Here is a 13,171-nt window from a genome sequence, read left to right as displayed (position 1 = left end):
GTTCGAAATATAGACATACGCGCTCCATAGCTGGAGTGTCTGTTGCAGTCATGCTGAGGTGGGGTTAGGGGTCTATAGCCTGCAGAAGCTTTTGGGTCGTTCTGACGATCAGCTGGATTTGGGGGCCCGCGACATAGACTACCCAGTTGTTCCTGTCGGCCCCTGTCCTGTGTGGGGTAAGGAGTGAAGGCTATTGCACACTGGCAGTTTCCAGTTTCCCTCCAGCACCGTGCGTGCCATCCGAAACCCTGCCCTTTGGGATGGTCCCTCTCACCAGTATCTGCAGGCCACCCCCGGATGAGGCTGAACTGCAACCCCTGGCTGTTTTTTATTTTTTAAATATATTTTTATGGATTTCAGAGAGGAAGGGAGAGGAAGAGGAGATAGAAACGCCAATGATGAGAGGGAATCACTGGCTGCCTCCTGCACGTCTGACCGAGCCCGCAACCCAGGCATGTGCCCTTGACCGGAACCAAACCTGGGACCCTTCAGATTTGAAACCGGCTAGGGCCCCACTGGCTGTTTCTGGCTGGTACCTTCATACTCAGCTGACCCATGGATGCATCAAGTTTGGTTTTTTCCCTCCATCATCAGCTGGTCATAGCAGACCTCAGGAGGGGAGCTGGGGCCACAGTGATGAGTGGCATGGGGCCGGGGCAGCCTGCTTGTGTAGCTTGCCCAGGCCACTCTCATCTCACAGGGAGTGGGCGCCCAGCCGTGTAGCTCCTGGGTGTGATGGAGCCCAGCTCGTCATGGCTGATGGGTCCCACTGTGGGGAACCACATCTCTTTCAGGGCCTCACAGGGAGCCAGGAATGTTTTTTGTTTTGTTTTGTTTTTTTGTTTGTTTGTTTGTTTTTCCGAAGTGATTCATTGGACAAGGCCTTGCTCCAGAACAGTGCCTGAGTTGTGGTTGTCTAAATGTGGATTGCCAAAACGCCACACACTGTCTTTTTCCATCACCAATACTTCTTTTTTTTTTTAAAAAAAAATTCTCACCAATGGATATGTTTGTTGATTTCAGAGAGAGAGGACGGGAGAGTGAGAGAAACACTGATGTGAGAGAGAAACATCAATCCGTTGCCCCCTGTATGCGCCCCGAGTGGATATCAAACCCGCCACCGAGGTATGTGCCCGACCAGGAGTCGAACCCACAACCTGTTGGTGTACGGGGAAGAGGCTCCAACCACCTGAGCCACCAGCCAGGGCCGAGGGCTTCTTCTATAAAGAGCTCCTTGTGCGACCATTTTGTCCCCTTTGCTCTTCAAAAAAAACCCGTTTCATGAAAGAGTTCTACTGAACTTCGACTTTGAGAGAGAATGAACGTTTACCACTGAAAAGCGCACTGATTTTTATTTCTTTCCAGTGTTTTAGATTACTTCTAGACTGGCTAAGTTATGTAACTGAGGATGAAGCTCAATATGGTGATTTTTTAAAGGGAAAAGTCATCCACCGCCAGTACTTCTGACTCCGCAGGGGCGGCCGGGGCACGGGCTTGGGCGGGGGGCCGCCTGCCTGCAGCGGGGCCTTCGCAGGGCCCTTTCCTGCTCTGGGCCCGCTCAGCCCTCTGTCTCTCGTGACGGGGTACGAGCCACGTCCCCAGCGTGGATGACTGTCTCCAGGCCGGAGCAGCGTGGGACCGTGCCGCCTGCTGGGTGTCAGGAGGGGCGAGAGGCAGGCATTTGTTCTGGACGCTGAGACGTTCCAGCGCGTCCCGGGCTCTGGGCCGCGGGAAGGGGCACCGGTGCGGCCGCCTCCGCATCTTCTCAGGGGCTGCTTCCTGCTGTCTTTGTTGCCGGAGTCTGATCCGAGGGCCCCCAGCCTGGGGCACCTGGTGTTCATCAAGTCTGACTTCCGGGATGTCGTCACCGCGGGATGCTCTGCCGATGTCCGCTGGGGGGGTCTCCTCCGGCTGCACTGGGAGAGAGGAGGCTGATGCCACGGGCACTGCTGTTGGCCTGAGGGAGTGGGGCCTGCGTCAGGCCCTCCTGTGTGTGTGTGTGTGTGTGTGTGTGTGTGTGTGTGTGTGTGTTGGGGGGCGGGGGATGGGAAGGGTATAGTCCCCGGGCCAAAGGCTGCACGCCGGGCACCTGAGCCGGCACTTGAGTCAAGAGCACCCCCTGGCAGGAAGGCCGCTGCCCGCTGTGCCCTCCAGACCCGCCTGGTCTCCCAGGGACTGGACTGATGAACAGATGGTGATGGGATGGGGGCCACACCCTGCGTCCTGTAGGCGTTGTCTCTGATTTCCTGCCTTGGCTGGGGTGGGGGGCAGCTTTGGAACTTCCCCTCGACTCTCACTGTGACAGCTCTTCTCCGTGTGGGCGTTGCCACTGTCAGGTACACCTGCCCCCGTCATGCACCTGCAACTAGGGTGATGGCCTGGGAGGGGCTCCCTCCCCCAGCCCCCTGCTCTCCACTGTGGCTCCTTCTGAAGGCACATGCTGAGCAAGGCCTTGGCTGGGCTCTGCCCTGCCTCTAGGGGTGCCGTTCCCCCACAATCCTCTCCTATCTCTGCCTCGATGACCCCAGGAGATGCACTCTGACCTTTCCGCTCATTAGGAGAGTTATCTGTCTGCTCCTGATGGCTGAGCACGGCCATGGTGTCTGCTGTTTTGGGTCCTATCATCGCCATGGTTACCAGTGGGCCAACTTCTGTGCAGGTGTCTCCTACCATCGGCCCAGCCTGCAGAGACTGCCACCCACCGAGACGCTCGGGGATGCCGGTGGCTCCGCCAGCAGCTCCTCGTTGCTTAGGTAACCGGCGCACACGCCGGCCCTTCCTGTGAACCGGCCTCTGCTGGGTGTCCCGGCTTCCCATGGTGTGTCCAGCCCAGCCGCCCGCTTCCTGAGCCTTGGGCTCCTCCTTCGCCGTCCGCCAGCACAATCCTGGCATGTCTGCCTCACTCGATGTGGCCATCGCTTGCTCCCAGCTGCCCAGAGCCCCCAGCAGCCGCCGATCCGCCTCTAGGAAGTGTTGTTGGAGGGCTTGTATGGGCCGAGCTGTGGAGGGCTGGTATGGGCTGAGCTATGGAGGGCTGGTATGGGCCGAGCTGTGGAGGGCTGGTATGGGTATGGGCTGAGCTGTGGAGGGCTGTTATGGTCTGAGCTGTGGAGGGCTGTTATGGTCTGAGCTGTGGAGGGCTGGTATGGGTATGGGCCGAGCTGTGGAGGGCTGGTAGGGTATGGGCTGAGCTGTGGAGGGCTGGTATGTGTATGGGCCGAGCTGTGGAGGGCTGGTAGGGTATGGGCTGAGCTGTGGAGGGCTGGTATGGGTATGGGCTGAGCTGTGGAGGGCTGGTATGGGTATGGGCCGAGCTGTGGAGGGCTGGTAGGGTATGGGCTGAGCTGTGGAGGGCTGGTATGGGTATGGGCCGAGCTGTGGAGGGCTGGTATGGGTATGGGCCGAGCTGTGGAGGGCTGGTATGGGTATGGGCCGAGCTGTGGAGGGCTGGTATGGGTATGGGCTGAGCTGTGGAGGGCTGGTATGGGTATGGGCCGAGCTGTGGAGGGCTGGTAGGGTATGGGCCGAGCTGTGGAGGGCTGGTATGGGTATGGGCCGAGCTGTGGAGGGCTGGTATGGGTATGGGCCGAGCTGTGGAGGGCTGGTATGGGTATGGGCCGAGCTGTGGAGGGCTGGTATGGGTATGGGCCGAGCTGTGGAGGGCTGGTATGGGTATGGGCCGAGCTGTGGAGGGCTGGTATGGGCTGAGCTGTGGAGGGCTGGTATGGGTATGGGCTGAGCTGTGGAGGGCTGGTATGGGTATGGGCTAAGCTGTGGAGGGCTGGTATGGGTATGGGCTAAGCTGTGGAGGGCTGGTATGGGTATGGGCCGAGCTGTGGAGGGCTGGTATGGGTATGGGCCGAGCTGTGGAGGGCTGGTATGGGTATGGGCTGAGCTGTGGAGGGCTGGTATGGGTATGGGCCGAGCTGTGGAGGGCTGGTAGGGTATGGGCCGAGCTGTGGAGGGCTGGTATGGGTATGGGCCGAGCTGTGGAGGGCTGGTATGGGTATGGGCCGAGCTGTGGAGGGCTGGTATGGGTATGGGCCGAGCTGTGGAGGGCTGGTATGGGTATGGGCCGAGCTGTGGAGGGCTGGTATGGGTATGGGCCGAGCTGTGGAGGGCTGGTATGGGCTGAGCTGTGGAGGGCTGGTATGGGTATGGGCTGAGCTGTGGAGGGCTGGTATGGGTATGGGCTGAGCTGTGGAGGGCTGGTATGGGTATGGGCTGAGCTGTGGAGGGCTGGTATGGGTATGGGCTGAGCTGTGGAGGGCTGGTATGGGTATGGGCTGAGCTGTGGAGGGCTGGTATGGGTATGGGCCGAGCTGTGGAGGGCTGGTATGGGTATGGGTTGAGCTGTGGAGGGCTGGTATGGGTATGGGCTGAGCTGTGGAGGGCTGGTATGGGTATGGGCTAAGCTGTGGAGGGCTGGTATGGGTATGGGCCGAGCTGTGGAGGGCTGGTATGGGTATGGGCTGAGCTGTGTTCTCCCACACACTTCATGTTGAAGTCCTAGCCCCGCGCCTCGGAGTGTGACTGCATGTCCAGGCAGGGCCTTTTAAGAGATGGTTAAATTAACGTGAGGCCGTTAGGGTGAGCCCTAATCCAATGACTGTGTCTCAGAACAAGCGGAGATGAGGACACAGCTGTGCACGGAGGGAGCGGGGAGGCGGGGAGGTGGCCGTCCACCAGCTAAGGAGAGCGGCCAAGAGGACGCCGCGATCCTGGACTTTTAGCCTCGTCCTTCGCTTGCTCTGCGGTTTGAATCCAAGTGGCAGAGGCGTTTCGTGGGCGGCGGGGAACCTTCTGGCTTTCCCGCTGGGAATTTATTGGTGGCCGGTGTCCTCGGGCTCCCATGCCCCCCCCCCCCCCCCAAGCATCAGCCGTCCTCAGCAGCCACCGCCCAATCTCACCTCGTTACGGCGACTCTTTCCTGTATTTCTCAAAGGGCTGGTTCGCAGCCCCCGCTGCATCTCCTGCCGGATATGCTGCCCCAGTTCAGGAGCCAGGAACTGGTAACGGGTCTCCATTGCTGGCTGGGGAGGGGGGATCTAGCCCCAAATATCCTATGGATGACTCCACGTTTTGGAATCACGTCGGGGTGGGCTCCTGGGGCAGACTCTGAGCGGGACGCCGGCGTGTTGGGTGTTTGCTAGGGGCACGCCTGCGGTCCAGGCAGGAAGGGATGGAGGGGGCTGTGGAGAGGTGGACAGTGCTGCCGCCACCCTGTGCAAGCCGGCGTGGCCTTCAGGTCCTGCTGAGCTGGGGCAGAGGGCAGGCCGTGCTCCTGCCCTGCCCACCAGGCTGACGGCGGCTGTTGTGGGAAGGGATCTTGCTCAGGGGACACCCTCCAGTCACCGGCAGCGCCTGCAGAGGCCGGCCGCCTCCCCGCCCGGGGCGCACCCTGCAGGCACGCAGAGACAACCTGTGACAACAGTGCAAGAACCCACTTTACCAGGGCCGCGCTGAACTTCCTATGGGACAGGGCTAGTGCCTCTGCCTCCTTTTGGTGGATGGAGCCGAATGCTGACACGGAGCTGCGGCCCGGAGGCAGCCCGGGGACCAGACGTCCTCTCCCGAGAACTCAGAGGTTACTTTTGTCATCTCCCGGGTGTAAGTCTCCACGGAGGCACGCTGTCCCGGGAGGCCGGGCCCCGCTCAGCCTCTCTGCCTCTCGGACACCAGCTCCCGGGTGTGAATCTGAGCCGCCACCTGCCGCCGAGCTGTCATCAGGCCAGAAGTGACACCGCGCGGCTCTAGCTGCCGTGGGCACGCCGGGAGCGGGTGAAGGTGAACGGGGGGAGTGGGGGGAGTAGGGGGACTGCAGACATAGACACAACGGGCGCGCACAGCCTTTGATCGGCGCATCCCAGCGCCGACCACAACAAAAGCTCCGAGAGGAAAGGTCAGACCCATGAAGTGCTATTTGTTTTCACTGAAACTCCATCCCACCCACTTAACACCCGTCTGACCAGCAGCGGAATCAATTACCACGTGTCAGCCCGAAACCTGACACAGGGAATGAAAGAAGGACACAGCCTCCCCGGGGAGGGGGCGGGCGGGCGGGCGGGGGAGCTGGAAACGGGAGGGAGGCCGTGAATGAGCCTCTCTCGCCTGTAATTAAGGGTTAACGGCGGCCAAGGGCCTGCCTCTCCTCTCCAGCCTCCGATCGGTGTCCCAGGTGCCACTGGGGGTTTCCCTCGCGAGGGCGGTCAGCAAGCCCGCGGGGCTAGTGGACTTTGGCTACATAAGTTGCTCCATTTAATAATTGAAGACCAAAAGTTCTAGATGTTTATTATTCTTTGGAGCTCCAGGAGCAAGAATTCCGCGGGTCGTGTGCGCCCCAGCCTCTCTGAGCTGACGGAGTCGCTGCGTTTCGCAGGCGCCTGTGACATGTGGTGTCAGCGCGTGCAGGGCGCCCATTTCGGGCGATGTCACCCACGCGCTACATTTATGGACGCGGCGAAAAGGGGGCTCTGAGCGCCCGGGAGAACCCGTGAGGCTCAGCGGAGACCCTCGGAGGAAGTTTGCGGTGCCATTCCCGTCCTGTCAAACAGGTGTGTCTGTTCCCCAAAGGCCGTGGTCGGCAAACTGCGGTTCGCGAGCCACATGCGGCTCTTCCACAAAATACCACGTGTGGGCACGCACATACAGTGCGATTGAAACTTCGTGGCCCATGCGCAGAAGTCGGTATTTTGTGGAAGAGCCACATTCAAGGGGCCAAAGAGCCGCATGTGGCTCGCGAGCCGTGGTTTGCCGACCACTGCCCAAAGGGAAGGTGTGCGTCACTAAACCACACCTGCGGTCTGCAACGTTTACTCGCAGGCCCGGGGCGCAGAGCCCTCCCTCCTTCAGGGAGTGACTTGCTCTGTGGATGGCACTTCCCTGCCTGTTGCTGTACCTGCTGGAATATTCCAGGCCTTGAAGCATTAGTCAACCTGGAACCTGGGCTCGGACTGCGGGCAGCCTCGCTCCCGACACGCTGGTGGTCATGGACAGTCCCACGTGTCGGCGGCGTTAAGGAAAGGCCAGCGTGTGGCTCCGTCAGATGACGAGGATGTCGTTTGTGGAGTGACCAGTGGGACTGTACGCGGCGCGCTAGCGAGTGGCTCCTCCAGTCGTCTCGGTCGTTAGTTCTGTTTGTCGGGTGTTGTTGGCGCCTTTATGACCGGCTCTCAGAGGATTTCTTTCTTCAGTCTGAACGGTGCCGCCTGGTGCTGGGGTCAACAGAGGGATACGTGTGATCCTCTCTCAGCTGTCTCACAGCCACGCCTCCTACACGCGTGTTTATTTACCGCCTACACAGGAACACCGCTGCGTCTCCATCTGTGTGGCTCTTCGAGTCCCAGCCTTGGCCCTGCTCCTCTGTCTGTGGCTGGAACGGGCCCCCGCGTCTCCCAGACACCTTACACTCAGCATGGCCAGAGCGGCTCGCTCATCTCCCTCATCTGCCTCCTCCTCCGCATCTATTCTCCACGTCCACTGTGGGGATGAAATCCCAGGGGCCACTTAAGCTGGAAACCCGAGATACTTTCTTGAACCCCTGTCTCCCTTATCCCACCATCAGCAGCTATTATTGATCTCGCCTCCCAAAGGTCCCTCCCGCTCCTGTGGCCCCATCCTGCCTCTTTCCTGCTGTGACAGCCCCGAGCGCTCACCTCTGTGGCGCTGCTCATGCTGTTCCCTCCGGCTAGACTGTGTCCACTTGTTCTCTTCTCATTAGTGAGCCTTAAAATTTTTAAGACTGAAATTAGGCATCACTTTTTAAAATTAAAATAACAACATCAGCCAAAACCGGTTTGGCTCAGTGGATAGAGCGTCGGCTTGCGGACTGAAGGGTCCCAGGTTCGATTCCGGTCAGGGGCATGTACCTGGGTTGCGGGCACATCCCCGGTGGGAGATGTGCAGGAGGCAGCTGGTCGATGTCTCTCTCATCGATGTTTCTAGCTCTCTATCTCTCTCCCTTCCTCTCTGTAAAAAATCAATAAAATATATTTAAAAAAAATAACATAAATTACTTGTTTCCAAAACCTGCATTTTCCCATGTTCCCTGTCTTCCTGGACTCCCCCGGGGTTCGCACCTCCCTCAGTTAGAAGATGTTGAGCCATCTTTGCACTGAGATGATACCAAGGACCGGATGCTGGCTGGCGGCTGGATTTTCCCTGTCCCCCTTCCCGTCTCCACCTTTGCCTTTCAGGCCGCAGCCGCCTGACTTTCGGGGGAGCCAGTCCACGGGTCTCCTGGCAAACCTTTCCTCCTCCTTCAGCTGTGTGCTACCCTCTGGCTCATCATCATGTTTATGATTCTAAAGTCCTCTCTGTCCCAAACCTCCCCACCCCATTTTCTCCCTAGCCCTGCCCTCTCAACCTGCCCTGGATTTACTATTTTCATGGCAGGTGCTGCCACCACCCCCCCGCCAACTTCCAGGGTCTCCTAGATTCCCAGCTGCCAGAGCTGCCTCCTCATGCGTTTGGCCAGTGACCACGCTGTCCCTGACCCGGGACTTCCTCTCTGGGTGCTGGAACCCTCGCGCCCTCCCTCCCAAGACCTAATTTAAATGGGACCACCGCCTCCCAGGTCTCTCCTGATTCCACCGGGGAGAACAGGCCCACCCCCTCAGTCTCCAGCCACAGGCACCCTGGCTCTCTGCTCGCCTGGGCCCAGCTCTACGGGCACTGAGGCGTCTATTTTCTTCTGCTCCCGCCAACCCTCAGGGATGCTCCATTGCTCTTCGCGCCCCCATCCTCCAGGTCGTGGCCCCTCAGTAAACTCATCGCAAGGACGGAAAACCATGTGCTGTAAGTGTGCATTTCGAAAGGCCAGTCCCTTATTTTTGATTGTGTTCATCTTCTCACCTTCGCTAACATTGTTCCCCACATCAGTACGGACACTAAACACACTCCCTCGTTCGCCTTATTCAACGTTTAATCCAGTCAAACTCTTAGTCCCTTTGAAGACCTGAGGTCGAATTCATGTAAGGTGTTTCTGAGTTGTTGGTTGTCAGTTGACGGTCATGGTCACTGATGATCGGTTTCGGTGGGCTGAGCGTGTCTCATTGCCTTCCCGGAGGGTCTCTATGGATGAGGGACGTTCGAGGAGAGCAGGAGGCAACTGAAGACCGCCCCACAGCAGCATTACAATGTCCAAGTAATAAACACACGGGACGACTGGGTTTTAAAATAACTGTTTATTGTTGCTGGTATCAGATGTCTCTCTCCCCTTCCCCTCCTCCCAGCCCCTCCCCAAACCCCCCTCCACTCCCCTGTTGCCCGTGTCCATGGGCTGTGCATGTGAGTATATATGTTCTTTGCTTTATCTCCTCCTGTGCCTCCAACCCCACGTCAAGGGGTGTCAGTCTGTCCCACGCCTCCCTGCTTCAGGGCTCATTTCGCATCTAACATCTTAAAAACATTAAAGAAATCATGTGTGAGCGCCCCAACAGCCCTCTTCTCGGCCGGTCTCGCTCCGATTCTTGGTTCTTGCTTTATGGACCCCTCTTCCCTCCTCCCGGCTTCTCCCTGTCCTTCCCCCCCCACCCTCCACGCGCCTCGCGTGACGCAGCCCACGTGCGCGCAGCCGTTGGAGCGGGGCCCGGAGATGGCGAAGCCGGGCCGGGAGATGGCGGAGCGGGGCCGGGAGGTGGCGGAGCGGGGCCCGGAGATGGCGGAGCCGGGCCGGGAGATGGCGGAGCCGGGCCGGGAGGTGGCGGAGCGGGGCCCGGAGATGGCGGAGCCGGGCCGGGAGGTGGCGGAGCGGGGCCCGGAGGTGGAGGAGCGGGGCCCGGAGATGGCGGAGCGGCTCTCCCCCGCAGGGCCCGCGGGCCCGGTGTGCGCCTTCCTGTTCAGGAAGCCGGGGCGCAGAGGGTCCGCGGGCCGCCGGCAGCGCGGGGTCGGGGACCCAGAGCCGGGGGACAGCGGCGACGAGGATGAGGGCAGCTGCGTGGTCCGCCCGGGCGGGAAGCGGGCCGCCCGCGGGCCTCGGGTCCAGACAACGCGGGGCGGGCACCGCAGGGCTGGCGGCGCCTCGGGGCGCGAGGAGGAGGCGGAGGAGGAAGAGGAGGAGGAGAGAGGGGCCCCCCGCGTGGTCTACAAGTCCACCCGCTCCGCGAAGCCCGTGGGGCCCGAGGACATGGGGGCGACCGCGGTGTCCGAGCCGGACCCGGAGGAGGAGCGCCGGGAGGAGCCGCGGGCCGGGGCGCACGGCCTGACCTCCCGGGGCCTCCGCAGCTACCGGCGCCTCCTGCCGCCCAGGGACGCGCGCGTGGGTCCTGGGGCGCGGGGCCTGGGGCGCGTGGGCCCCCTGCGCGCGCCCGAGCACCTGCGCGCCACGGTGCGCTGGGACTACCAGCCCGACCTGTGCAAGGACTTCAAGGAGACGGGCTTCTGCGGCTTCGGCGACAGCTGCAAGTTCCTGCACGACCGCTCGGACTACAAGCACGGCTGGCAGATCGCGCGGGAGCTGGCCGAGGGCCGCCATGGCGCCGCCCAGGCCGAGAGCTACGAGGTGGGCGGCGAGGGCCCCGCGGTGCCGGCCGGCTGCCCGCTGTGCCGCCAGCCCTTCCGCCGCCCCGTGGTCACCCGCTGCCGCCACTGCTTCTGCGAGCGCTGCGCCCTGGAGCGCTACCGCGCCAGCCCGCGCTGCTCCGTGTGCGGCCGCCAGACCCACGGCGTCTTCAACCCCGCGAAGGAGCTGCTGGCCCAGCTGCGGCGGCGCCCGGCGGCGGCGGCAGAGGACGGGCAGGCGATGGAGGGACCGGGACCGGCAGGCGGGGGCGGGGGCTCCTGGAGAGATGGCCCGTGAGAGCCGCGGGAGGTCTGGCCGCACCCGCCCGAAAGCAGAAAACGCCCCCCCCTCCCACCCCCCCACCCCCCACCCCCCAGCCACGAAGACCCTGGACACGATGCCACCGGGAACCGGATGCGATGAAGGACAGGGCTGAGGTTTGCACAGAAACTGACCAAGTCCACGCACCCACAACTCTGCACCCCTGACTCAGGCTGGCTCATGGTTTTCGGCCTTTAAGACCTCTCTGTCGTTCGCCCTCGAGGATGGGGACAGCTTCCAGCTCTCCTTGCACGAGGCCCTGCAGTGAAGCGACCCGAATTCCTCCACTGCACACAACAAGAAGAACAAACAAAACCCCAAAGCACACAAAAGAGAACAACACGGTCATTTGACGGATTTCGACTTTGTTTCAAACTGGAGCCCGTGTAGACAAAGCTCAAGTCGGGGACCTGAGCCAGGTCTCTGGTTTTGGTCAGGCTCCAGCCCCGAGGAATTCACTTTATTTTTCTTCTGCAGTTCAGGGAATGGATCAGTAGAAATGAACAGCCCAAACTCTATCTTGCTGCATAATAAATGGATGTTGGATGAAATGCAATATCTGGACGTGAACATGTGGACAACAGATGATTTTTAGATGTGACTAACATACTCATTAGGCGTTTTTAGCAAAATCCTCCGCCAGGCTTATTGTCCTGAAGTTGAAACACAAGAAGTTGCCTGTCTAGTGCCCTCTTCCGAAACCTGAAGTTTAACTTGAATCCCTTTGAAGTCGTTTATTATGATTAATGAATCATTTCAACATTTTGCTACATTCAAAGGCCCCCAATAAAAGATAAAATCGAGTTCCTTACTAATCAAGGATACCACAAAAGATTGGAAATCAGGCGAAAATGTGACCTGAGCAGTAATACTAAACTTAAAAACCTGTATCAATCACTACAAATTTCAAAAGAGTTTGGAAACAGTTAAGACTTTTCAGAAGTGCATACCACTGATGCCAGGAAGGACTTCGGAAATATTTGGGTGCTATTTGTAATAGAAGTAAAGCCAGTTGGTTGCTTTTCTTGAGCAAATGTTTTGCAATAGTTTGTCATCACAAAGCCAGGATGGAGAAAGGCCTTCTCTATTTGTCCATTTTCGAGTTGAGAGTCCCAGGATAGGGCTGGGTTTCGTCCCATGTTTGTGTCACAACTGATGGGACAGTACTCACTTTTGTTAGGGGGGCCGGTCTTTGTCCAGGTAGGGAAGGTCATCACACAAAGACTCAGATTTTGGGGTTCTTGGGAAGGACTGCCGAGGACCCAACTTATTCTACATTTCAGTCTCAACACGCTGAGATGATCTCCATGAGATGTCGCACTGCAGAGCTCGAGACTCCAATGCCAGCGCCCCTGGGAGAAGCTTAGGACGGTTCATGTGGGCGCCACCAGCAGAAGCGCTGCCCAGCCCAGGGGCCAGTGGGCACAGCGATTGCCAACAGTCTAGTGAACAGAGCAGACTGACCACCAAGACGGGGCAGGAATCCAGACCACACCTTGAAAACAAATTCCAAAGTGGTTTTGAAGTGACGATAAGGTGCTTCCTGGTGCCTCACCATCAAACTTTCCTCCTGTTAGAACCAGGACTTGCAGCCCTACACGGTGTGTCAGATAGGACAGCCATCGTCTCCACGCTTGTCTCATTGTGCTACGTCCTGGGTCAGAAATCTTCACTGACCCTCCCTTTGCTTTGGGGGACGGTCTACTGTGTTTCCGTGTTGGCAGGCGTATGTCCCTTACTCCCCAACATTAATTCTTTACCAGAGTCCGAGGTCCCCCACGTGCACTGCACCTTCAATCTGCCTGCGCAGCACCTTTGCTGAGGCCACTTCCCGAGCCCCAGAACGATTCTCCTCGTTTGCTCTTGTCCAGTGGAAGCTTGGCCTAGAGTCGAAGACCCCCTTCTCCTTCTCCCCACCTCTAGGACCACCCACGGTGGGTGCCACAGTTTCCTCTCTTACACCTTCCAAAAGCCCATGTTTAATGCCGTCACCATCGGTACCTGTTGAGAACCCCGGCAGCTGTAAGCTCATCAGCACAGAATGCCTCGCATGGGTAGCGCTGGCCAGCGCATCGTGTTGAGCTGACCGTGTGAATTATGCCTCTGTGTCACGTGGTACCTAAGTGGTGTCCACATAGACACGTTCATCCATTTGTCCATTCTCTCTGTGTTCACCACCCGCTCTGTCCAGCTCTGTGCTTGTCCCTGCAAATGCAGCCATGAGCAATAAAGTCACGGTGCTTGACTTTGCAGAGTTTATGTATAACCTCGTGGGGAAAGAACTAGTACTGGAGGCTTGCTTTGTGCTTCACTTTGCTGTGAAGTACTTGTTCACAGTCTCTTACTGAA

General features: G+C 59.2%; 1 protein-coding gene across 1 annotated transcript; it reads left to right on the top strand.

Annotated features, from left to right (window-relative positions):
• Window positions 1–9,595: 9,595 nt before the first annotated feature.
• On the top strand, window positions 9,596–10,798 carry LOC308516995 (E3 ubiquitin-protein ligase RNF113A-like; the record flags this gene model as incomplete). Its single annotated transcript, XM_081088041.1, has 1 exon — window positions 9,596–10,798. One exon carries the CDS (start codon window positions 9,596–9,598, stop codon window positions 10,796–10,798), a length of 1,203 nt encoding a protein of 400 aa, XP_080944167.1.
• Window positions 10,799–13,171: the final 2,373 nt, after the last annotated feature.

The sequence above is a fragment of the Myotis nattereri genome, assembly GCF_964212035.1.
Source record: "Myotis nattereri genome assembly, chromosome: 3".
NCBI lineage: Eukaryota > Metazoa > Chordata > Mammalia > Chiroptera > Vespertilionidae > Myotis > Myotis nattereri.
Note: the sequence above shows the minus strand (reverse complement) of the source record. Positions and strands in the feature narration are given on the sequence as shown.